General features: G+C 39.2%; 1 protein-coding gene across 1 annotated transcript in view; it reads right to left on the reverse strand.

The window, feature by feature from the left end:
- ARFGEF1 (ADP ribosylation factor guanine nucleotide exchange factor 1) overlaps positions 1-21,945 on the reverse strand; it is an 87,230-nt gene extending 65,285 nt beyond the window's left edge. Inside the window, exon 1 of the mRNA XM_032127073.1 lies at positions 21,800-21,945. Coding sequence (XP_031982964.1) covers positions 21,800-21,923 — 124 coding nt within the window. The 5' untranslated portion in view covers positions 21,924-21,945. The remainder of the gene's footprint in view (positions 1-21,799) is intronic.
- Between the last annotated feature and the right edge of the window lie 4,204 nt (positions 21,946-26,149).

Genomic DNA, 26,149 nt, shown 5'->3' on the forward strand with positions numbered 1-26,149 from the left:
CAACTGATGTTACCTGCCAGAAAAGCACATACATAATTCTCAATTCCACAAGGATCTGCACATCCAAAGGCTAATATTCACTGTAAGCATTAAAATAAACGTTTATTAAATATATAATGAATTCAAGGCAGTAAGCAGTGGCATTTTAAACAACTGTAACCATCCTGGCTAATCAGAATGTAGAACCATCCAAAGCAGCACAGGCTGCAATACTTCAAGGAAATGAGTCAATATTTGGAGTTCACATGACTTACACCATAGAAGACTACCATGAGAAGGAAGCAATTTGCATTCAATTCTTTCAAGTCAAAGCAGGTGGATAAGATCCAAGGAACACGGAGTGAAAATGAATTTAAAGCGCCATCTATATTTAAAAAAAGGTGAAATCCAATTAAAACATTAAAGCCTTGCTTGAATTTACTTTGCTTGCATTCTTCCATCCAAGTATTCTAGTGACTGTCTCCAGTATCATACAAAATATTGTGGCAACTAAATGATTAAAAGACCCCGAATTGTCCCTCTTTAACAATACTGACAATGTCCTTCTCCATGTCAAGGTATGCAAAAACTCTGTAATATAAAACTAGAAATTCCGTATTTATTTGAAGATAACTTTAATTAACTACACTCCCAACTGTGTAGCACGATTATTACACATATGGTAACAGTTTAATTTTTAAAAAGTACCAAGTTTGAACTTACAGTAGTAAAGCCACATAAATTTGGAACAGGAACAAAAAAACCAATTTCTCCCTCAATGAGATGAAATTCCAAACAGATCATGCTGAGTACATTTTTCCCCTAACTGGGTTATTAGAATATATTTCTTAGAAAATATCTGAAACTTACTTATTTTCTTGATACCTGTTAGCTTCAAGCAGTGGCAAAAAGTCTTGTCTATTCAGCTAAAGTAAGGAAGTACTGACACCCACAAGCCACTAACAGACTTCAGAAAAAAACTAAAATAACTATGTCTAAGGAGTCCAAATAATGGAACCGGAGAAACACACAGCAGTTTTCACCTCAAGCTCCACTGCACTAAAAAAATTATGGTCCAGAGAAGCTCTCTGTGGGCAATTTCTGCTAAGTCAATACATCTATGAAAAACCAGTAAGTTTATGTAAAAATACATGCTGCAAATTTAGGACTTGCTTTTACCCAGACATTGTCCCTAACATCTAAACCACTTACAGATCTTCCACAAAGCTTAAGATTTGCCAAGAGACAAGTGTCCAAAAAACAGAGAGATTTTCTTGATGCTTCCAGCTGAACCACTCTTCTTGCTCCCACAGAACCTTGGTCTCACTGCATCTGAACTATGAACTACTCCAGTTTCAGTATGTTTCCTTGTGCTGAGGAGGTATGAAGAACTGTCAAACTCAGATTACGGTATTTTCCTCTCCTATTTCTTTTTTAACTGTAGCAGTTAAATTAACTATTAAGTTAGAAGTGTAATTAACTTCAGTAACTTTTAATACATTTATCTGCAATGTCAATGGGTATCAGTGTATGCAATACCAAACAGACAAAAAATGAAGGCTTTATAAAAAGCCTCACTGGGATCTCAAATCAGCACAGAATAATTAAACAGTTTAATATAACACTGTATGAATCTATTCCCCTAGATTATCAAATCAGGTTGACCTGCCTAAAACTGGTAACAGTGTATGCAAATTCATGATAGGAAGATAGTACTGAAATGACCAGTATTTTGGGTAGCCTGCAGAAAAACCACTCATTATGAAAGCTGAAATTGTATCTTAAATGGAATTCCCAAGATACATATGACACCACTATGTCTTCCTCTAAATCCTGTAAACAGCTTTTTCCATCGTACCTTCCATGATGCACTGAAATCTCTCCTCCCTTCCCTCAAACCCTCTTCAACACAGTGTCTAGAAGATGGACAAAAAAAGCCTATTTGTGGGAGTCCAAGAGGCTGACAGTGGCACTAGGCCTTTAGGGTGCAGTTTTTGTTCTGTTTCAATCCAGGAAGCTAACCTGAAGAAAAAAGGGATTGGAAGATATGCAGATGCAAGTGCAAGCACAATATAGCATCAAAGTGTGAATTTTTCCTGTGTCCCCATTGTAAAATATCACGAGTGTTTCTTCTCTCTCAAAAGTTCTTCCCTCTCCTGAGTCCAGACTTTAGCCAGACAGGCCTTTGGTTATAGTGTATTTACACATCTGTACAACTGCTGGTTCTTGCTGGGGTTAATTAACTTTTCATTATACCCAGTCTCCTCTGTCTGTAAAATCATAGCTCACACAGGTATGGCACAGGGACAGGAAATAGCAAAGTTCTGTACAGATTTAAGAAAATCACTGCTGCGGTTTTCATTTAGCATTTATATAATACGAAATAATTCTTGTACAGACAAATAAAAGAACCTCAGGAGTATATCTGAACACTTGCACTTGCTTTCCATTCCAACATATTATACTGTTCCAACTTCATGTTTGCAGGTATCGAAGGAGTAACCAAGCAAGCAGATTAATCAACACTATTTAAGCAGCAGCATTCCAAACAAACAGCCGTTATATTTTGAGTCTAATAACTCTTGATGAAATTCTGTGTAAATCCTTCTTGTACTCTACAAAATCCTGAAACCCTCTAATCAAGTGAAATGCTAAGTCATCTCATTATTTTGGAAAAACATGGAGTAGTAACCTTTCAATCATGTAGAGAAATATTTACATGTACATACACACAAAGTAAAAACTCAAAAGTCACAAATACAGACTTTGGTAAGGTGCTTCAACTTTAGAAGACACTAATTCCTCTGAAGAGTGCTAATACAGGAAAAGAACAGTATCTGTTGTTACTTCCCATGCCATATTTTCTGATATGCTACAGATTTGCAGCAAATCCTGTCAAAGTGTTTCTCTACTTTTATACCTGCACTTCAAAAGTTATTATGTCTTATGGTCCTTACTGGTTTTTTAATCTTTCAAGCTATCTTCTCCTTTATTCTCAGTCTTCTTTTTAGCCATTTTTAGACACTAATACAGAACTACAGGTTCTCCCTAGCCCTGCTCACAATACACCATTCAGGAATATGCAACTCTGGTGTAAATTTAGAAACCTGAATGTACAACCTGTCTCGGTTCAGTCAAACTCCTTCAGTTTATTAGATATGACATTTTAAAATACAGAATCACCGGCCAATCTGTACAAAAGCAGAAACTACTCTAGTGGCCTCATTCTGTTTAAAATTAATTCAGAATAATTCAATCCGGTGGGGCTTTATAACTAGATTTCCTGAAATAATCCTTCTATTTGCTAAAACAAGTTGAGACTACTGTCAAGTTGCTTCACTACTTGAGGAGCGGTGACACACTTACAGGTCACACATTACCAAGGAGAACTGAACTGCAGTCATTCTTAGTAGCATTTATTTTCTAACATGTGGCTGAAAAGCTCATTTCCTACAGCAGTAAATCCCTCTGCTTCCCCTCATTACTATATGGGTCCTCATCCTTTATTAAATCTACAGTGAACTCGAGCCACACCCAAATTTGTGTCTTTTTTTAAATCAGTATCAAAGAACGGAAATAGACTTTTTATTTACATCTTTGAACAACTACAAGAGGATAGCCATGTGTATTTAGTTTAATCAAGCACGGCATACCTTTCAAATACCTTGTGCCTGCCTTTTGGCACCTCTTCTCACAACCTCTGTGAATCAGTTTCATGCTCAGACTTGGTGGCACATGTCGCTGAAAAGGTCCATTAACATAAAAGCAGTTTGGCTGCTTACCAAATACACAGTGACCTAACCACACTGTAAAAAGGATCTTGCCCAGAAAGACAGTTTTCCAATGTGCTTTAATCCAGTCTATCTGAGGGTGACCACCAAAAAAAAGTGGTTCCTCCTATTCCACTGTCTGTGTGTATTTGCAAACTCCTTACACAACAGCTATCCAGGCATTGTGTTTAAATAGCCTGACAATTTTAGTTTTCATTGGGTCAGAGAGCTATTTCAACTCACTGTAGACCTGCATGACCCTGAGTTGCCATACCTCATGTGCATCACATGTTTCGGGAAGGAAAAGCTGGAGCACAATTGCCCATGGCAGTGTACACCAAAAAACGAACTGTAACAAATATACTGCAAACCCCTACGAAGTTTGCACTCTATGTCTCATCATTACTGCTATTTGGGTAATGAAGTTTTGACAGGACAATAATGTTTCTTTATCACATAAGTGGGGGACGGAAGTCTGCAGCTGTATATTCTTCTTCATATTCACAATGTGTATAGTTTTTCTGACTCTTCTTTCTCATGTCATGTATTAAAACATTTGTGAGTTGTGTAAATTCTGATTCTATACGCTACAACCCCAGCAACACAGCAACAGCTATTCAAATCGGTAGCACATTTTGAAAACAGCATAAACTAACTTCACTCAGGTATTTTTATCACTTTTTTGTATTTTTTGCTGCTTAAAGAAAGAAGGTAGCACATGTGTGCTATGCACACAAGTGAGTCAACTACGACTCAGAACAAAGACTATTCAGCAAGAAGAATTTACAATGCTGTTCAATATGTTGAACAGCAAAAAATCAGTTGCTACTTAACATCCCTTTCCTCCTGGCTACATCATCTATCTGTATTAAGCCAGTACAACTGTCTCGCACACCAGCTATAAAATTGCAGAGGGACTTTACTAGTTAAAAAGTAATAATTTAAAACTGGATTAAGAACATAAATGTTGACATTTTTTACTTAGTTTTTAACAGACTTTTTTTTTAAAAAGGGCCACAATTTGATGAGCTCCTACACCTGGTTTTACCATGTGGTAAAGGGTAGGATGAAGAAGAAAACAAATGCTTTACCCAGGATTACTGCTGCTGCTGGGGAATATGGGTTGTTAAGTTAAACAGATTGGAATAACAGAACAGAACATGAAATTCAACACGGAAACATGAAAATGTGCATAGAGGGAGGTCATTTATTTCTTTAGTAAAGAATATGAGAGGATGAAATACTGCAGAGAAACACCAAAATGAGACAGACCTCCTACAAGAGTTTGATCAAAGGGTACGCTACAGTTATTCATGTCCAAATAACTACATTTAAAGTAAAAGCCATTTCACCAAGTACAACAGTATACAGAGCAGTATACAAAAAGTCTCTTACCAATGTCTCTCATGAAAATAGCACATGATGGACTAAGAAAAGCATTGCAAGTCTTTGGAAACGAACAGACAAAACAAAACCTAAACAAACCATAAAAAGCAGCTTCTCTGCCTCAGGAACTGATTTTTCAAATATTCTTGCAAAGAACCATAACTGCCATCTAAGTAGCACGTAACAAGGTAAAAGAAACTGACCACCAATTATAAATTTCCTAACATAGTGATTATAATCAGCAGAATTCTTGTCGGAAGTAAGACTTTATTTATATCACCTCTGTCACTGCAACCCAACATTACAAAGCACTCTGTGTGAATTCCTGCACACTTTTAAGCCCTCTAAAAGGAGCTGTGAATCTACTAATCGAATTAAGTTTCAAGTTTAAGGGAGGAGGGCAAGGTTAAGCCTCAAAGGATGATGGAATTTAATGGTCTGTATTAATATGTAACTCCACCATTCTCTCTAGAATAGGTCATGCAAGATCAGGGGACTCAACCCAACTCTTGTTTACCTGAGTCAACTGATGGCACACATTAGTTTGTCAGCATACTCATCAAAGAGAAAACAGAGTGAAAAATCAGGAGACAGAAATTCTCAACAGTGTATCCTGCAGAGACTCAGTACATTCAGTCCTCCTATCAATTTTCTCAAACATTCATTACTTTACTTGATTGAGTATTTGTTCCAGTCAGCAGAACTGTAGCTTGCACTGCATGCAAGAGCCGTGCTGCAGACACTCTCAAGGCATGGTGGGCTTATGCTTCCTCCAAGCCACAAGGAGACCAGGAGCTCTGCTGTTTAAAATTGTGAAGCATGTTTGCCTATTTCTAAAGCATGTGAATCATCAATAATTCTTGATTTGCCACAGCAGCTTGATATGTTGCCCTCTGAAATTTGGAAAAGTCAAAAGCAGCCTCAGTTCTTCTGCAAACTTAAAGCAACGTAACTGATTATGTATAACATTTCTGGTGAAAGCCATTAGATATGAAATGTAGTATCATGTCTTATGAAGAAAACAATCTTGTGGTAATGCATGTTGTGACTTTTCATATCAAGTCTGGCTTCCCTTCTTTCTGCTCCTTTAACTGAACAGCTTAGCTTCCCTCATTCTTAAAATCAGAAACTCAAACACATTCCTCTGCTTGGAAAATGTGGGTTTTTGTCAAAAAATAATAGTAATAAATGAAAAAAAATTATATATATATACATATATATGTCAAAAGTGGAAATAAATTTTGCAGACACAAGATTACATTTGAAATAGGGAAAACATTTTTAATCAATTTGTTTCCACCTGCCTGAAAAAGCTTATCTGAAATGAAATATATCCAGAACAAAATCCCGTGATTTGTATCTCATCTGAAGGGATACAATGAGCTTTTCTCTGAAGATCATCTTTAAGTCTGACCTTTAAGTTCACAGCAAACATGAGTCTGACTCTAAAAAAATCAAATCAAAGACTTGATAGTATGAAATTCTCTCACCCCTCTGCAATGCCAACTGCTGAATTCTTCCACCATATCCATCCATCCCTGTAACAGACAAATTTCTGCACACTCACTTGCAGTCAAGCAATGCAACAAACAGAAGGCTTAACAGAAACAAGTCTCTTAAGTATCTCACTAACTCTTAAAATGTAATTACCATTTTAATTGTTTGCATTCACAACTGAAAAAGTATCCCAAACGTTCAATAGAACCTACATTTAGAAACACAAAATGCTGCATTCCAGCTATGATTCAGTTTGATATATATGCTGTTTCTCCCCATGTTTTCATGCATGCCCTCTGCCTGACATCTTGTAAATGCAAGTTGTTACTGCAATCATCAGCTGAAGAAGCTGTGAAGATGGACCAGGACGTCTGCTTCAGAATTTGCCCAAGCATTCTCCAAAGCCAGCAGAGAGCTGAACAATAGTTATGGAACACAGGAGATCAGATAAATATCAAGGCCCCTAATCTTAGGCATCTTACTCTTTAACTGCATCCTGCTTCAGGAGCGTACCCTCCTCTCATGACAGCATGAACAACGTAACAGAAGTAGCAGATAACATGAATTTAAGTCACAAAGCCAGTTTCTCAATTTCTCCTCAGCACCAATACTGTCATATTTTAATAAGAGTATTACAGTCGTATACATGAAGTGTTGCAGTGACATAAACTATCACAAAAACTCAGAGGAAAAAAAAGCTATTTTCACTTACGTACGTGGGTTCTTTATGAATCAAAATTTTAAGGCCTAACCAAACATAACCTGGAAAAATCAAGCTACAGTGTATTTTGCAACAGTCAAGCTCTCCTTGTGTTACACAAGCATTCTGTTCTTCCTACTTCAGACACAACACAGCTTTTTACACCTACATGCAAAGTTTAATTCTAGAATTAGTGTATCTTCAGTTCATGATGCCATTCCCAGAACAGCAGTATTTTCAATCATTTCATGTCAAGACAGGGATTTATATGCAGTAGTTCTAGTCCATTTAATTAAGAAGAAAAAAAATTTTTTTTCTTTGCAGCTAACCATGCATTTTTATACATAAATTAAAAAAAAGAATATAGTTTTGAACTTTTGTACTACCCAGCTCAAAAGCTATTTCACTATGAAGTGCAGACATAGTAGAAAATTAAATTTCAAACAAGAGGAATGAAGGCATCTAATAAAGTTTGATGGACAATGTTTCATGAAATACATGTTTCATGAAATGTTTCATGAAATACATAAGCAGATCAGTGTCCAAAGATGCAAACACAGCAACCCTATCCCAGATTTTTAAATAAGGTTTGTGAGAGCTTTGAGAACTGGGGAACAAACCCAGAAATTAAATCTAAAAATATCTGACCACATTGGACAGAAAGACACAAGAATAGCAAGTTTTTCTTAAACCCTTTATATCCAGTCTTCATTTTGCTTCCAGGAATGGCCAACAGCATATGCTCAAGTAAATGCAGATTACAAAAGCAGGGCAGGAATGCTGCAATAGTTCCCTCCTACCACTATTTAGCCATCTGTGGCTTATGCTCTTCCTGTACGGAGACTGTTCCTACAGGTTTGACAACCCTTGTTAAATTTTCGCTTAATCACTTTTCAAACCATTTTAACTTTTGGGATGAATGTAATTACAAGCTGCAGGAAAGAACTTTTCGCTTTACTTAAATAAGATGGGTTCTTTACAGGATCTCTGTATCTGCATTACAAGAAATTACAATCAATTATTCTCTGTTCGTGTCTATGCCACTTACAATTTTACAAACTTCCTTTACTTCCATCTCTCATTTTTTTCCTCTCCAGGGAACAAGAAGCACAGTCTGCTTGATCACGTCTGGAAGACATTCCACACTTTCAATCATCCTTGTTGACTTCTGCATCAAGAAGGCAGCAGAGAGCAAAACTGCACGTGGAACATGTGGTATCTTTATAAAGCAGCCTAACAGCTTCATTTTGTTTTCTCTAATGTTTTTCATATTTGTCTTTTTGACAAAGGAATCAATATTTTGATGGAATCATTCCCAGCAATTCAAATGTCACGCGCCCTCTTGACAGATGTAAGTATTATTTAGTGACCGTATTTGTGCACCCACAATTTCGACCAGTCTCCTCCTCCAATCATATAGGTCAGTTTGCATTTAGCAGCACCCAACCAGCGCCCTTTGATCAAGGAGTGGGTCAGCACAGCACAACTGCTGCCTCTGGCAGGTTGTTTTTACTCTTCACTTGTTAAGTATTTTCCTTAATTAACCTTTGTCACCCCAAAATACCACAAACCTCTAAAGAACTGAAATGCCTCTTTGTAGGGAAAACAGAACATGTAATCCTTGAGAGCTCGGTACCTTCAGGAACCTTGGGTGAGCAACCTGGTTGAGGTTCACTGTAAAACTGGATTGATTACTTACCTATACACTCAATGACTATGCCCTGCAGATTTGGGATGGTAAATTTCCCCTCAGAAAAGTCCACACTGATTCTTCCTTACCACAGCGCACGCATCCATTCTGTTCTCCACTAGCTTTATTCCTTGCTACAGTTCAGACTTGCCAGGCTGAAGTTCTCAACATTTCCTCAACCCTCACACCCTTGGCACTTTTTTAAAAAAAACAACAAACCACTGTCTCTAGTCACATTTAGTACCTTGCATTCCTTTATTAGCAATTAATGAAATTAAAATCTTACATGCTCTATTAAACAGTCCAGCAATTTCAGATTTGAGGCCCTTTAAAAGCTCCTAGCAAGTTAATAGGATCTTTAGTTTAAACTTCAAATTGGTTTTTTTTTCCCCAAGTCATTAATTTTAATTCCTCTGTAGAAAACTTCCTCAGCAAAAAAAGCAAAATAAACAGCAAAAAGGTAAATAATGTATTTTCATCTTCTTCAATATCTGTGTATTCCCCAAATACTTTTGTGACCATTATCACTTACAAGCCATATGGATATGGGTGTGTTTTCTTTACTATTTGCTCACACTGCCTTTATCACAAAGCTTTGACAAGCTTTTATTGATAGCTGATATCCTCTGTTAACAAAACACCTGACAAACAATCAGCTCTAAGCATTTTGCGCCCTTTTTGATCCCTCGATCTTGTGTTACTCTTTTTGAAATAAAAACCCAAGGTCTTTAGTGAGTTTTTTTCATGACTGCTATGAAGCTTAATTTGAGACTATGTTTGAGCATACAATTATGAGATTGCTCACTCTTACAGAGGAGCTCTTCAATTGCTACATCTTAAACCAATTCCTAGGTACTGCTCAAGGACACAAGAGCTGCTCAATACATCTTAATTGAATGTTACCTGTCAATGCAGTTGAATGATCTACCTACCATGACTAAGCTCTATGTCAAGCAAATTACACGTTCATACCTTTATAATTAATGCTATGGAATGAAGAATTTTCCACAAATTATCCCTTCTCATTCCTGGCCTAAGACAGGATGCTCATTTTAAAACAACTGATACTTTCTCAGCTGACTATTTTTAAAGACGTCTGGCATTCATATGTAAGCAAGCATACATTCCTTTTTGACCGAGTTACCTACTGATGAAACTATTTATTGAGACTTCTGTTATTTTCTATGCTCTATTTGACATTTGCTCAGTTGGTGACAAATGAAGACTGAAATAAATGTTTTACTAATGCTCTGTATTTATTCTGGCAAAGACAGGCTGCTGCTGTAGAACAAGACTGTCATTATGTTTCTCAGTCTTGTTTCTGGATCATTTGGCAGTATGAACAAAAGCTACGTGTCCCCTCTTCACACAGCCCACCTCTTCAGTAGACTCTGTCATGTAACATGACCCTTCGAACATTCCTTTTTCTTTTAAATTTTCTTTTCAGGAGTAAGCACACATCCAAAGCAGTGATGATACATCCTTATTCCATACTTTTTTAAGGAATAGTCAGCTACCACAAAATACTATCATATGCAAGTTTCACAGATTACTCAAGGTAATAAAAGTAATTACACCTCTGCTGTGCCCTCCATAAATATAAGTATACAACATCTTAAATCGTTGTAATATACACACAGAATAGATTCATGGAATAAAAGAAAACCTGGAATAAAATGATTATTTTAAGCCAGTCATGTGAACATCTTAATCTCAAAGTATTTATTTTGACTGCGAGAATATTTTTTAGTAAAATCCAGAGTTAAAGCTGATCAAACTATAGGTAGCAACCCTTCCTACATCCTGCAAAAAGGGAACCTTCAGGCTTTTAAATTATCCTCGTGACAACATGCACAATCATTTGCTATAACATTTTCAATGTGTATGAGGCCCATTTCTATTCTGTCAAATGACCAGAATTGTGATTAGTAAAAAACAAGATACAACCAAGGACACTAAGGTCTTGTGCAGTGTCAAGTTTTAAGAATCAAATTAAAAGATCCCTTTGTAATATTGGGAAAATCTGCATTTTATTTTTAACCTTGCTGTAGATATTCGAGTGCAATTATTTTTTCCTTTTGGAAATGGGTATTTAAATGGTAATTTAAAAGCTGAAGATTACTAAACTTTATTTTAGACTTAAATAGAAGATAACCTTAAGTCCATGATACCTGGAGAAATTGCAACAAAAAACCCTCAAAACAAACCCCCAACATATCCCCATTAAGCAGCCTGCTCACTACAGTAACTTAAAAAGCAACAAAACACATGACACTGTAAGACTCTTATTCATTTCAGACACTAAAACTTTAAAGGTCACATGTAAGTCTATACATGAATTATACTTCTGGTAACCATCAATTAAAAGAGCAATAAGCCAATTCCCTCCTACTGTAGTTCTGAATTATAAGGAAACCATTATCTTTTCCAGCTACAAGACGATGGCCAGAAGACTACAATTTAATGATTGTCTAAGAAAGTCACTACTCAAAGTTGTATTTGATAGAGGAAATATAAAAGGGTAACAATAAAGTATGGACTTAAGTTTATTTTTGTGTCTGTGGTATGCCCCCCAAAAAGGTTACAACCATATCAAGTTTGTAATTTTCACCCCAAAAAAATTTCAACTTGTATTAGAAAGCTCGAACTTTAAATCAGAAGTCCCGATGTGAGCTCTTTTAAATGAAGCATTCAAGGTGATCACTGTTGAAGTCCTGATTTCTCCATGAAGTGCTGTTATAGGAAGGTCAGACTAAGATATTTGAAAGAACACAAGAAGTAAGAATATGAGTATTATTGAAAGATCCAGTGTGACTGCCTTCAGTACAGCACATATGCATTAATTATTAGTATGATGAAATCTTAATTTTCTATGTTCTTTTATTTACTTCCAATAATTTTCTTTAAAAGTTCAGACCGCATAAATTAAGACATTTACTCTTATGACAACTGTTCTTCCTTTTCTCAGATGCCCCTAAGAAGGCAAGTTGAAGGCTACTTAAAAAGAACACCACTACACAGTATTATTAACCCTATTCATGTTGCCAACCATGCTACAAGAAAGTGTTTCTTTTACCGCTGCTGATCAAGCTGTGAAGAATTTCAGGCACTCAGTTACATATTTACTGGATGCACTGGATCAAAAGTTCATAATGCAGTATTATGATAAAATGTACTTGCATTGATTACACAAGTTCTTTTTATTTAACAACACAATTAAATTTATAGTTTATTTAACTGTATGTCCTAAAATGCTCCTAAAGAACACACAGGAGACACACAAGATCAGTGAAGTAGAAAATATAAGTAATTACTGCTAAAAGGCTGTTAATAATTTGAACATAGATTTTGTTCTGAGCAAGACTCATGGATGGAGGTCAAACTTAGGTGCAGAGAGGAAGAGAAAAGGAGCTAAGATACAAACCTGAGGCTTCTCCAAACATTGGTAACCACCACAGACTATATATCCCACAGTGTTAGGTACAATTTTAAAGAAGGAAACTATTTCTCTTTACAGCAAAATTTCTAGGCATTTAAGATCTATTTATATGCATAATCACACAACATCAGGTTTCATGTCTTAAATCACAAGTGGAGAATATCCAAGTGTCTCGTTGTGATGCAGGTAAAGAAAATTTTAATCACACTTCTCAGACAGTTTTAATCCAGCTTTCAAACTCCCATGCAAATGCAGCTGTTCTATTCTAGCAATTTTACTTAAGGTTGTAAAGGTCTGTTTACATTTCAGAATAATGAAAACAAAGGTTAATTCATTCCTATTCAATTTCCTGCACTCCACAGAAGAGCCAGGACGGCATTCTTGCAAAACATCACAGTCCAACAGCCAAATTAAGCAAGCCAGGTTAAGACTCTGCCTTTCCAGCTTACCTGAGCTGCAGAAAGAACTCTGTGACTTTGTGTTGGCTGCTGCACTCTCAGTTCAGGTAGCAGTACCACCCAGATCTTTATACACACTGTTAATACCTGCAAGGTCACTTCCCAGGCATGCAGCAGTGTGTTAGTTTTACACACAACAGAACCATACCTTTGCAAAAAGTATCTTCACTTGGAAGGGCATTCCCATTAGTTTATGCTTACAACCTGCATTAAAAGTACACTGCTCTGTGCAAGTATACCTGCGCCAATTTTGTAGCACAGTTTGAAAACTAAAATATGATGGAAGCTACCAAAGAAATCATACCAGTGGCACACTACTTATTTTTAATTTACAGATTTGAAACTTTGGAAGTCTACCTCATACTATTCCACTGGACAGCTTAGACTGTAGTATAAAATGCTATCTAATATCTTCAGTAAACCTCAGTATTTTTATCTCAATTTCAAAGTCTAAAAATATCTCCTCCCTCATTTCCCTCAAACTGCAAAGCTGCACATTGCAATGTCGAAGCACGATGGTCATTCAAACCAACTGCAATGCAAATTGACACCTGGGAGTCACTTCAAGTGACTTCAAGTGGGAAAAAAAAAAAAAAAAAAAAAAAAGGAGTAAAACACTCCTGGATCCAGCACTGGCTAAAATCTCTTCACATGAAATATTTACAAACCTAATTACACTTTTATTTTTAACTGAAAAGTAGGAATAACATTACAAAACCTGTTGAGATTATTAGAACAGCAAGTGCTAAGGGCAGTACGTGCAGAATTGGTATTATTAATGGATCATTTTTTTGAAATTTATCTCCCTCTGTATTTGAGTAGACAAACAAGAGAGCTTGAATAAGCTCACTTATCACAAGGGCATGTAACTTCAATTATCTTTAAAATATAATTTTTCTTACATAAGAAATACATGAAATGAAAAAAACCCTAGACAGCACTGGACAGCAGACATAAACCATTTGAACAAAACCAAGTAATAAATAGCGTAACATCAATAACCACACAATCTTGTACCACATGAGTATACATGGTAGAGTACCAGAAATAGGGGGACAGGAAAAAAAAAAAATCAAATCTTCTGAACTAAAGTAATAATAATAAAATAAAAGAAAAAAAAAGTCCAAAGCAATCATGCCCTAGATTTCTTACTAAAAGACACCCTTGGCTTTGGAAAAATCTAGTTATGCTATTAAAGTGTTACAATTCTAAAATAAAAAGCCTGGATTAAAGACAAAACCCCCATCTATGCATGACAGAACAGCTCTAAGTTGTGTAAGATACAGAGTCTGTACAACCTCCTCATTCTCTACCCAAGCTTTTAAGCTGTTCTTGACCACAGCACCGCAACAAGAGCTCAGCCTCCTCAAGACTTCAAGACTTTTACAAAAATTCCTGCTTCCCAACTGAAATCTCATCATCTACTAACACATTTAAAACCTCAAATTAAAAAAAAAACAGCAAGCACCACCAAATTCAGAAATCCCGGAAGAAACCCAAGCAAAATCTCCAACACCAAGAATAATACCCAAAAGCTAAGACCAAGGGTAGACTGGAAAGAAGCAACATGAAAAATGGGATAGAAAAAAAAAAAAACAAATCAACCAATCCAACATCACAAAAAACCCCCTCACACCAAAATTTGTTAATATTTATCAATTCAAATGAAATGTTATTAACCCTTTTTCTCTGAGTTTGGCAATTTTTAATTCTAATCATGTAAAATTAGGAACTGAAGAACATAAGAGTTACAGAAGACTAAGATGTAGAAAGATGCCTTATAATCTATCCCAAACCTTAAAACTGGTAGAGGACCTCTCTTTTTAAAAAATTATTTTTCAATCTTTCTCAAATCCTTGCTGATTGCCAATTTTGTTCTCATTGACAGTCACTCCACTACTTTGCCCGGGATCAACATTAACCCAATACACCAGCAATTACCTAGGTCATCCTATCCATCCTTGTAACAATGCTGGCACAGTAGCAGATGTCTTCCAGCCCTTTGGAATTTTCTCAGTGTCCCAACATTGATTAGAAATCACTAAGGGAATGGTGCCAGGTATTTCAAACTCTTGGGTCTTGACAGACCTATTTTTAGTGTCTCTACATTTATACTGAAAATGGAAAGCATCGTATAACAAGTATCATCTACCTTATCCCTCAAAACAGATTTTAACACTCCCCTGCATTCCATTACGGTATCTATAAATTATATATGCTGGGGGTGGGGGTGGTGGTGCTGTTTGGTAGATTTGGAGTTTTGTGTTTTCTTCTTCATTTTAGGTTAAAAAAGCACATTAAGCGCTTTTCATAGAAACACCAACTACCATTTGTTCAATTATCCTTGTACAATATTCTCTTTCTATAAAATCCCACAGAAGCACATTATGTTTTCCCTGGCTGTTTGGAGACCTCCTGTATGTGATTTTTCTTAAAGGCCTGTTTTGCCTAGGTATAACCTATAGTTTCTTCTACTACTTATTTACGGAAAAGAACTACAGGCTAACTGTGAACTATGCACAGAATCCTCCTTGGTCTGTATGCATCTGACTAGCACAGCTACTCCACATTATTTTTGGCTTTTAAACACACACAGTAAAGGTCTGCCTCCTTTACAGATAAAAATTACCGAACTTCTTACTCAGCTGTATTTCCATGATACCTCCTCTCCTTCCTCAAAATCTGCAGAGCTGTTTCTCAAGTCCCTTTGGCCTACAATGCTCCACTGACAGTAGCTGTCTTTCACACACCAGGATATCTTCTCCCTGCAAGCCACCAATTTACACAGCACACAGGAAGGCTTTCCAGCTGGGTGCAGAAAACACAAAACTCTTTTCCCCTGCCTATTCGAGTCACTGATCTACCACTGGCTGCTGCAGAAGAGAATGAGAGTCATGTACAAGTTTGCAGGTCTTGCTTCCCAGGCTCCTGGCCATGTTCATTTAAAGCACGAACTAATCAGCAACCTGATCAAAATATCAACACCAATACAACCCCCAAACTGACAGCTAGGTGCCCCCCCCAAAAGATAAGCTTTACTTGTAAGTCCATGATTTCAGCTAGGATGTTTGCCAAGAACAGGAGAGACTGACTAGAACACCAATGGTTGATGCTTCCCTCTCTATAAACACCCATAAACACCAAAATCCTTCCTGACAACTGTGGAAGTTAACATATTTAGAACACATAATCAAAATACTATCTCAATACCAATTGCTCTCTGAAGGATTCTAGAAAAAGTCTGGAATGTACAACTGCTGTCAACAGTTAATTTTTTTCATTTGTATATGAAGAATATGCATAAGAATGGACACGGCTGTCATCCTGAATGAATGACACAGCGGTTAAATGGAGACAAGAACCAAGAAAAAAAGGAAAAAATGACAGTTACAGCAGCAAAACACTGGAAAAGGGTATAGGAAAAAAAAAGAACTAGACCAAAACCCCACAAGACAGTAAAGATAGTTCTTACAAGAAATAGGTATATTCTGGTCACAAGGCAATAACTTCTCGTTTTAAGCTTCAAAATTCTAATTAAGGCTCTAAAATATGCAGCAGAACAGAGGTATTTAAAAGCTGTCCTGTGTCATAAAGATATTTGAAGTCCTTCAAGATTAAATTTTAAAAGACAGTGAAAATCAATGTTCAAACTTTCAAAACGTTAAAGGTATTAATTGAACACATATTTCAGGATAAAGTCAAAATCATCTAAAAGAAATACCATTTTTAACTTCCAAGACAAAACCCAAGTATTTGATACTCATTCTCCATACACATTTTTCTGACCCAGATACGATCCACCCTGTTTTCTTGAAGTGTTTTTACATATACCCTGCCAAACATCCCCTTTCTCAAAAGAGATTAAATCTCATCAGCACTGCCATTCTGCACAGCCAAGATATGATTACATTTGAAACAATAAAGTATCTCAACACACACAACTTTCCTTAAATGAGTCCCATAAATTCTACATAAATAGCACCTTACATACCAAATGCTGAAGGCAACCTAGAAAACAGTTTATGGGGCCAACCAAACCTAACTGTTACCAAGCCAAGTTTTTAATCTTCGCAAAAGTAGATGAGATCTTAACTACACCGAAAGCCTGCTAGTTAAAGCCCAAGCTCAGTAAAGCAAGCAAAAGCAGGGAAGGGCAACTGCAATTTTCAGTTTGTTTTTTTTTTTTTTAAATATACATCTTGGTTTTTACTAGCATGAAATCTCCATTTATACTCTTTGCTTAAAAGTAAGTGTTTCAGAAGAACAATTACAACCAGAAAATAAATTTTTATGGACAATAGTGACTTGTATGTTGTGAAAATAAATGCCTATAGCTCATGAAGACAACAGACAATATTGCAATACCAATCTCTTTGTATTCAGCATAGAAAAGACTCCAAAAATTCTGACCTTCAGTTTCCAAAAAAGGACAACCAGTTTTCATGAAAAATAGAAGGCAGCCTAACAAGAACAGCACTACCCAAAATACAAAGAGGAATTTGGCTCATCCACAACTTCTCCAGTAAAATTAAAATCAGTGCAGTAACACGATAAGGGTCTTCAAAATACATTTTTGACTGTTCATGATAGTGTAGGAAGGTATTTTGTAATACACCCAGACTTTCCAATACATACACACATTTCTGTACTGACTGCTAACCTAACTCATTCTAATGTATCAGCATTGTTTGTATAAGCGAAGGACACAAGAAGATGAAATGAAGAAACGTAAAAAGGGAGACAGAAAAATATAAGTAGGTGAGAGGTCATTTGCAGATCGGTGCAGGTAAGGACAGAGATGAACCTTCACACCTCTGGGTTAGTTCTACTCCAAGCATTATCTGTTTTCAGAGAAACCAAGTGCTTAATTATAGTCCACTGCTTCATCATCCTCCACATACACGTAACGGCAGGACAAACTGAACAGAGCTGCTACTTTCACACTGCATGAGACCTACATCATCCAGCAGGATCCTTGCATGACAGACTAAAGTGAACAATACAAGGAGCCCTAGAGAACCTTTTAAAACTAAGTTTCAGCTCCCTTCAGTTGGTAGTTCCAGAACTCTAGGCAGCACATGCACACTATTCTTTAAAGTACATACTAGGTACATACCAACATCATTTTATATTACTTGTGATTTGGAGTTTTATGGAAGAGTTGTTTGATTCCTGATTTGCAGTTGAACTAGCAGACTTTATATGAAGGCATTCTGGTTTGCTCAGCTTGGTCCTAGGAAACCACCTTTTCAGGCAGACAAATCCACACTCCAGATTTTGACATGAAGCACTAACAGTTTTTGTAGAGTCTATTAAAAACTTTATGTTCAGATAAGGATTTTTTTCTCCCCAAGATCTTTCATCATTTGTGCAAACACAGTATGTTTACAGTAAAGTTTTCTAGACTGTAACATGGCTAAAAAGCAATACAGAAACAACAGTGGAGGTAACTCACTGGAAAAGGAGCTTCTAAATCTAATCCTTCTGACAGCTTGCTGCCTGATGCTTTCTGCAAGTGGACAATTTTAAGGATAAACTCATTCCTTACACAGATTAAGAGTTGTTGCTATGAAAGTAAACAATAAAAAGTTCTATACTAGCTCTACTTCATTAGGTGAGTAAAGAAATGGTGTGTTTTCCACATAGAGAGAAAACCTTTCAGAAAGGACAATGTTAAATTAAACTCAACTGTTCTATATAAAACCAGACACAACCTGGTGAATCATCAAATATAGGAAGCTACAAGTATCAGGCTTAATTTCATCCCTGTTTAAAAGCCAAAGAACATCTATAATTCAGGTTGCAATACTTAATTTATATTTTGCTTTCTTATCTTCTAATCAACACAAAAATGGTCATACTAGAAGAACCTCAACACCTATTCAGAGGTCAGACTGCCACAGTCTAGAATGTTGCAAGGTTTTTCTCCCCAAGAATTCAAAAATTAAAAATAGATGATGTATAATCTTAAAGGAATGCAACAGCACAGATTTATAAGAAAATATATGGGGATTAAAAACGACCAACAGAGATTATTAAAGATTCTTAAAACACTGCTTGTTAAACTCAATCTAAAAAGCAGAGCTACAATTTGTTTGCCTGTTGTCAAGGGATACTGTAATTCTGACAACTCCTTGTTTATCAACTACTTCAATAGCACATCATTTTATACAAACAAAATAAAACAAAGTAAATAGTGCCTTTAGAAAATGAAACAAAGCCTGAATTAGTAACAACTACCAGTTAGAATATCTGACCTATTATTAGTATTAAATAAAAAGCAACACTTTACTACGGTCATGCAGTTGGAAAAAAAGATCTTAATGGATCTTAGTGGAGCACAGAGATCACTTCAGTGAAGACTAATCAACTAAATATTCAGACTGAAAAAAAAATACGTTGATTTGAAGATATGGAAGTACTGCCATGATTTTTAAAAGCTACTTCTTATTTAATTACCATTTAAAAAAAAATCCAACATAACTCTAAAGTTAGACTTTGCCAGAGTTAGCACCAAATTAAATTCAATTTTAAATCACTATTTTACTCATGTTTTATCCTTAATGTTGCTGGTCTCCAAAATAAAACAGTATCTCAGGAATAAGAAGTCCATACTCCTTAAGGTGGCAAAGAAGCGTCCAGCCGAAGAGTAGTCTCAACAGATGAGGAGCTAAATGGACAGACCACAACATGTGCATCCTATTTCAAATACTACAAAAAACATAGCTCAGCTTTAAAAGCCAATGGCACCAAATGTGAAATATGGATGATATGTACTCTTCTCCAAAAATTTTCTTTTAGATAGACATGAGCTCTACTCCGGAGTTACATATGGCCACTTCTGGATTAGGAGCCTATCACACACAAAACCAGACAACAGACCACGCTAAATTGACAACCAACAACTGTATTTTGTTGTGCTGTAACCAGAAAAAAAAAAATTCAATAAGACTCCATAGTAGTTAACATCATGTCTGATACTTTTCAAGTTCATGAAACCGCTGTATATACATAAGGTAGTACACACAACCTTGTATTTCTTCTTTCCTGCCTTAATGGTTTTTATACTCACATCATATCGTTTTCATATTTAAGCCCAAATCACATAATCAGGTCTACAGGAGAAGGTTTCAATGAAGCTGTAGGATAGAAACCACTGGGATGTGTGATTGAGGGTCTCCTTGCACAAATCAGTTTACATGACACAAGAGGCAGACTGTACAGTCTAGAGGGCTTGCTTTATAATCTGTGTAACACAATGGAGCCATGCTTGGAGAGATATGGATGATACTTCAGACAGACCAAGCTATTGAAATAAAGTATGGCAGAAAGAGAAGATTAAAGTGTCTAATTCTACGGATGACATACAGACTGGCTATAAATTCAGTTTAACAATAAAAAAACATTTCTCTGTTTTATTTCTAGCTTGAATGCACAGTCTAAAGTTAACAGAAGGGCCAAAGGGTTATCGATTTAATCTCACTTGCATAAATCATAAAATTGTTGTTAATCACTCTAGTGATACATGAAAAATGTAAGAAAAAACTGTTTCTCATCGATTTTAATTAAGAAGAAATAAATAGCTTAAGTACAGTTATTTCTGCCCCTCCCTTTGTCAGGATCTTTCAGACAAAGAAATCAAGAAAAGGATTGTTCTTTTTTTAAAAAAAAGTAAGGACTAACATACGAATTACTAGAATGACAAAAGAACAACTTCGAATTACTTACACTCATTTTTAAAACAAGCAAGTTTCAATTTAATGTTATCTCTTCAAACAAATCCATTTGAACAGACATTATCACTGTACAAAATCACGATAATTATCTTCAGAACAGAAACAATTACACTAGGAAGAGAGGGACATAATAAATTTACATATTACTTAGATAAAACAGGTCTTTCTCTAGAAGCCTTTCAGTAAATACCTATTTTGCCACAGAGGTTCAAGCCCCGCCTGTATTCATGTCAGGATTGCAAAGCCCAAGTTGTCCTTTCAAGCTGCCTGTAATTGGATGCCTGCGTGTGCTTTGTGCTATCCAGCACCGGTACTTCCCTCACGCTTCCAGACGAGGTGGTGCTGACACAGCTGCACTACAAACCCAACACCCGTCCTTCGGCCCGAAGCAGGCAAACGGTCCCACATCCTGGGAATCCAACAACATGGGGGTTGGACTAGATAATCTGTAGAGGTCCCTTCTAACCCTAACAACTCTGTGATTCTGTTATCTTCCGTGGCCGCTCCAGCTCTCTTCCCCATCAGCTGTTTCTCCACCAGGAACGACTCGCTTAAGGCTCTCCCTCGCACATCTCCCGGACTATCCTCTCCCTCTCCAGCCCTCCTCCTGGCTCCGAAGGGCCACCAGCTCCAGACATGGCCTGGTGTCATTGTCTCTCGCTCTCCGCCACCTCTTCCTCACTCGTCCCTCCTCCCTCCCCGCCGCCTGTCACCTGCTCCCTCCCCGCCGGCCGTCTGCTTCCAGGTCAGCTCAGCTCAGCTCCGTGTCTGCCTATTCATCCTGCGAGCGGGGAGGAGGAGGAGGAGGAGGAGGAGAAGGAGGAGAAGGAGGAGAGCCCGGCGGGCGCCGCAGCGCCCTCGCCGCTGTCAGCACGGGGCCGCTCCCGGGAGGGGCGATGCTCGCCCGCAGCCCAAGGCACCCTCACCTCCGGGGGCTGTGCTGCACGACCCAAACCCGTGCCACGGCTCAGTCCGCAGCTCCACCTCTGCCGACCCTTCCCTGCCGGGCAGCCCCTCTGCCTCATTCCCCCAGAAGCCGCACAGGCCCCCCCCCCGCAACGCAAACACGCACTGGCAAAGAGGGCCCCGAGACGCACCCCGACCTCTGGCCGCCCCTTCCCTTGCCGCCCGGGCTGCTCCTCACCTAGTGCCACCTCGCAGGCTTTGCGCAGCTGGGAGTGATGCGCCTTCTTCACCTCCTTGTCGGCCAGGATCTTCTCCAGGGCCCGGGTCAGAAACATGTTTTTCGTCTTCTTCCCTTCATACATGGGCGCGATCGAGCCGTGAGAGGAGGAGGAGGGTGGAGAGGGGAAGTGAGAACGGGGCACCGGCCTCTCCCGCCGTGAGCGCTGCCACGGACCGCGGCGGGCGCGGGGGAAGGGCCCCCTCGCAGGGCGTCCCGACACCCGCTCGGCGGCTCCCCTGGGGGAGGCTGGGGTGGGCCCGGGCGGCGCCGACAGCCAACTCCCGAGGCTGAGGGAGAACGAAGCCTTCTCCTCCCTTCTCCTCCCACCCCCGATGCGTGTGTGCGCGGACGGCGCCCGTCAGTCCCCGAGCCGCCCCCGGCCCGCGCCCGCCTCCATCAGCACCGGCGGCGGCGGCCGCAGCAACAACCTGCCCTCGCCATGTTGGAAGGAAGCGACGTCAGGGCCGGAGCGGGAGGAAGCGGCGGCCGTGTCCCGGGAGGCAGGGCGGGCGGAGGGAAATGGGAAGGCGGGGGGCACTCGCCTTCTGCCCGCCCCGCGGCCACGCTACAGGTGGAGCGGAGCCGCGGGAGGCAGTGAAGAGGGATGCACAGAGATGGCCGCTGCCACCTGGTAGCTAGATGAGGAGGAGGGGCCGGACTTCCCTTCCGGGCCACCAGCGCTAGGAGGTGGAGGAGGAGAAGGAAGAGGAAGAAGAGGAGGAGGAGGAAGGCTCCCCCGAGATGCGCCACCTGCTCCTGAAAGGGCGGGCTCCGCCGGGCCTGGGGCAAGGACCCTCTCTGGGAGAGGAGCTGCCCTCCGCCCTTCCTGACGAGAAACGCCCGGGTCTCCGGCTCACGGGGGAGCGAGCGGAGAGCAGCCGCTGGCACCGAGGGAGGGAGAAAGGGAAGAAGCGCGTTGGGGTGTGGGAGGTGTCCGGGCTTCCCCGGGCGCTCTCTCAGCCCTTCCCCGCCCCGCTTGGTCCTGCAGCCGCATGCCCGGAGCTCCCCTGAGGCGCGGAGGAGCGCTGCACCTGTGAGTTTGCATGGTGCCCTTCCTCTCTCGCCTGCATCTTCTCACTGAAGCGCTGTCGTCCCGAGTTTCTTCCCACTGCATGTGCACTAAGAGTATAGAGCACTGAAAAAAATAATAAAATTTGCACCTTCGCTTGCAACTGAACAGTGCCTTTTATGATTTGTTACTTTATTAAATTGTTGGAAATTTTTGTAAAATTGTAGGGGGAGTTGTTTGTTTTTGGTTGGTTGGGGTTTTTTTGTTTGGTTGGTTTTGGTTTTGGGGTTTTTTTTTGCTTACGTTGTTTGGTCCTTTTCCGTCCCAGAAAGCAAAAGGGTCATTTCCTACTTGGTTCAGAGCCAAGAAAAGCTCAGGTCGAGCCTGCCTAACTGGTAAGCATCAAAAAGATAACAGAGCCAGCTTTTGCACTCAGACGTGATACAGCAGTATTTAAATGTAGAATTTGGTGCTAACTGAAGGCAGGTCTGGTTTGGAAAATTTTTACCTGATTAAAAAATTTTTTTTTTTTCTTAGAAGTTAATCTGGAAGTGAAAGAGCAGAAGTTCTAGCTGTACCTTTCAGGAAGAGTAGGACAAAGCTACAGCATCAGCATGCAGAAAGCAGGGATGGTTGTGGAAACCAGGGGCCATCTCTGACCTCTGAGGACAGAGCCACCACACAGGAAGGAGGTTATCCCCAGCAAGCCTTTTCAGTCTTTTCTCTGTTCCTGTGGTCCTGCTGTATCAGTCAGGAGCACAGCCTTCCGAAGTTAATCCTGACACCTTCATCATGGAGCATTTGAGAGATTCTGCCCGGGCTGTCATGCCACTGTGCTAAGGCCTTGTAAGCAGTTTATTTGAGCACTTGTTTCCTTATCTACAATGGAGCCATTGTAGCTGCATTAGTAAAGGTACAGTGATCTCAGCCCCCCCAGTGAAGAGGCAGGTAATGCTGCCCAGTGTTGCTTAACCCAGTTTCCCAAATGGGAAATTATTTGTGCCAAAATGATTTGTTGCCTTACAGGTATCTGTATTTGACTTTTTAAGGAACACACTGGCCCAGGGAATTCTCCTAAAGCTATAGGTGAATGTAAGGCCTGAGTGTTAGAGCAAAACACTTGTCCTGCTGAAATGACTTTATTTGTACCAGTGGCTTTTTCTGGTTATTGGCTATTTTGCCACCCAACTGATAAACAATGCAGAAAATATGAAAAGGGTGCATCTGATTTTAGAATTATGACAACTTTGTGAGAGAGTTAGAAGTCATGTCACCAAGCACATTGATTCCTGAAAAAAGATGGTATTCAGATTGTGTTGATTTATTCAAAAGGCTGTGTCTTCAGCAGCAAAATTGCTAAGCATGCTTGAATTATTTCTAGTAGTTTATTTAGGGAACACCATTTGCCTGTTGGCTAAATCTTTTTTTTTTTTTTTTTTTTTTTTTAGATGTATAGGTGCAAGTTCAGAAATGCAGATGTCAAAATCACTTTGGTCTTTCAAAGCTGCCTGCTAGTGACCACATGGCAAAATGTAAGAATTTCCGTGGAGTTCTTGCTGGTAGGTTTGCACAAACCATTTGAGTCCAGATTCCCTTGGCCAAGTCAGAGCTTACAAGTGTTATTTAGCAAGTGGAGTTTGCTATTGATTTTCACAGTCCATTTAGCAGAAATAGACTTGCGATAAGAAGGAAAAGGGTATCTGTACGTAACGAGCGCTGAGCACTGCAGTTATCTGTTTTGTTCTTATTAATGTCTATTTTCATGTTCTGTACACAAGATGATTTTACGTGTAAAATTGTGTTTTAGTTGAGCGTATAGAATTGCTGCTGAAGCGTCTGGGGAAAAAGACCTGTCAAAAAGAGACTCAGTTCCATGTCTTTCATTCTTGCTCTAATATGAGTGTTTGTTTTGGTTTGGGTATTTTTTAATGTGGTTTGAATCTTCAAATTCTGTTCTCAGTTTCAAACAACTGCTGCTCTGTTGACTCAATTTGTAGCTTGGCGCAGCTGGTTATCTACATCTACATTCTAGTCACAAGGCAAACACTATCTAAACTCTGCAACAGTGTAGAGCCTGCTTCTGAAGTTGCACAGGGAGATCTTATTGTGAATCACCTGTCCAGTAGGTTAATATTCAGTTTCCTTCCCAGAGCTGAGTCAATAAGGGTGGAAATCACCGTGGAACTATTGTATAAGCATTGGAGAGAAAAAGTCCCATGCCCTCATTTAGGGACAAGATACAAATGGTAATCAGCTTGTGTGCTGGGTCCCAGTGCTTTGAATAAAGTTAGTTGTTATGACAGCTTCATTTACTAGGTGAGCCAGCTATTAAAATAATATTTGGTCAATCATAAAAAAGTTACAGACTTTGAGGAAGCTTTTTTAGGGAAGATTTTGTTACAGAGACTACAGACCATAAGGAACGTGTTTAACTCTTTCCTGATTACTTTAAAAGGTAGTGGTTTATTTCTAGTGAAAGGAGAATGAGAAAACTCGTAAGAATTAAAAGGTGAAGATTTAGACTATTTGTCTTACATGGATTCCTAACTAGAATCATTTAGGTTGGGAAAGACCTTTAAGGTCATTGAACCTAACTGTAAACACAGCCCTACCAAGTCCACCACTAAACCATGTCCCTAAGTGCCACATCTACGTGCCTTACCTTCAGGAATGGTGACTTAACAACTTCCCTGGGCAGCCTATTCCAAAGCTTGACAACCCTTTTGGTGCAGAGATTTCTATTAATATTCAATCTAAACTTCCCTTGGTGCAACTTGAGGCCATTTCCTCTTGTCCTGGGAGAAAAGGCTGACACACACCTGACCACAACCTCCTTTCAGGTCGTTGTAGAGAGTGATAAAGGCCCTGCTGACCCTCCTTTTCTCCAGGCTGAACAATCCCAGTTCTCTCAGCTGTTCCTCATGAGACTGGTGTTCCAGACCCTTCACCAGCTCTCTTGTCTTTCTGTGGCCATGCTCCAGCACCCCAATGCCTCTCTTTAGTGAGGGGCCCAGAACTGAACACAGGACTCGAGGTGCAGCCTCACCAGTGCCAAGAACAGGGGGACAATCACTGCCCTGGTCCTGCTGGTCACACTATACCTGATACTAATTAGGATGCCATGGGCCTTCTTGGCCACCCAGGCAGATGTTGGCTTGTGTTCAGTTGCTGTCAACCAGCACCCCCAGGTCCTTTTCCAATGCGCATCTTTCCAATCATGCTTCCCCAAACCTGTAGCACTGCATGGGATTGTTGTGACCCAAGGGCAGGACCTGGCAATTGGCCTTGTTGCTTTGTTA

Source organism: Corvus moneduloides, chromosome 1 (genome assembly GCF_009650955.1).
Source record: "Corvus moneduloides isolate bCorMon1 chromosome 1, bCorMon1.pri, whole genome shotgun sequence".
Classification (NCBI taxonomy): Eukaryota; Metazoa; Chordata; class Aves; order Passeriformes; family Corvidae; genus Corvus; species Corvus moneduloides.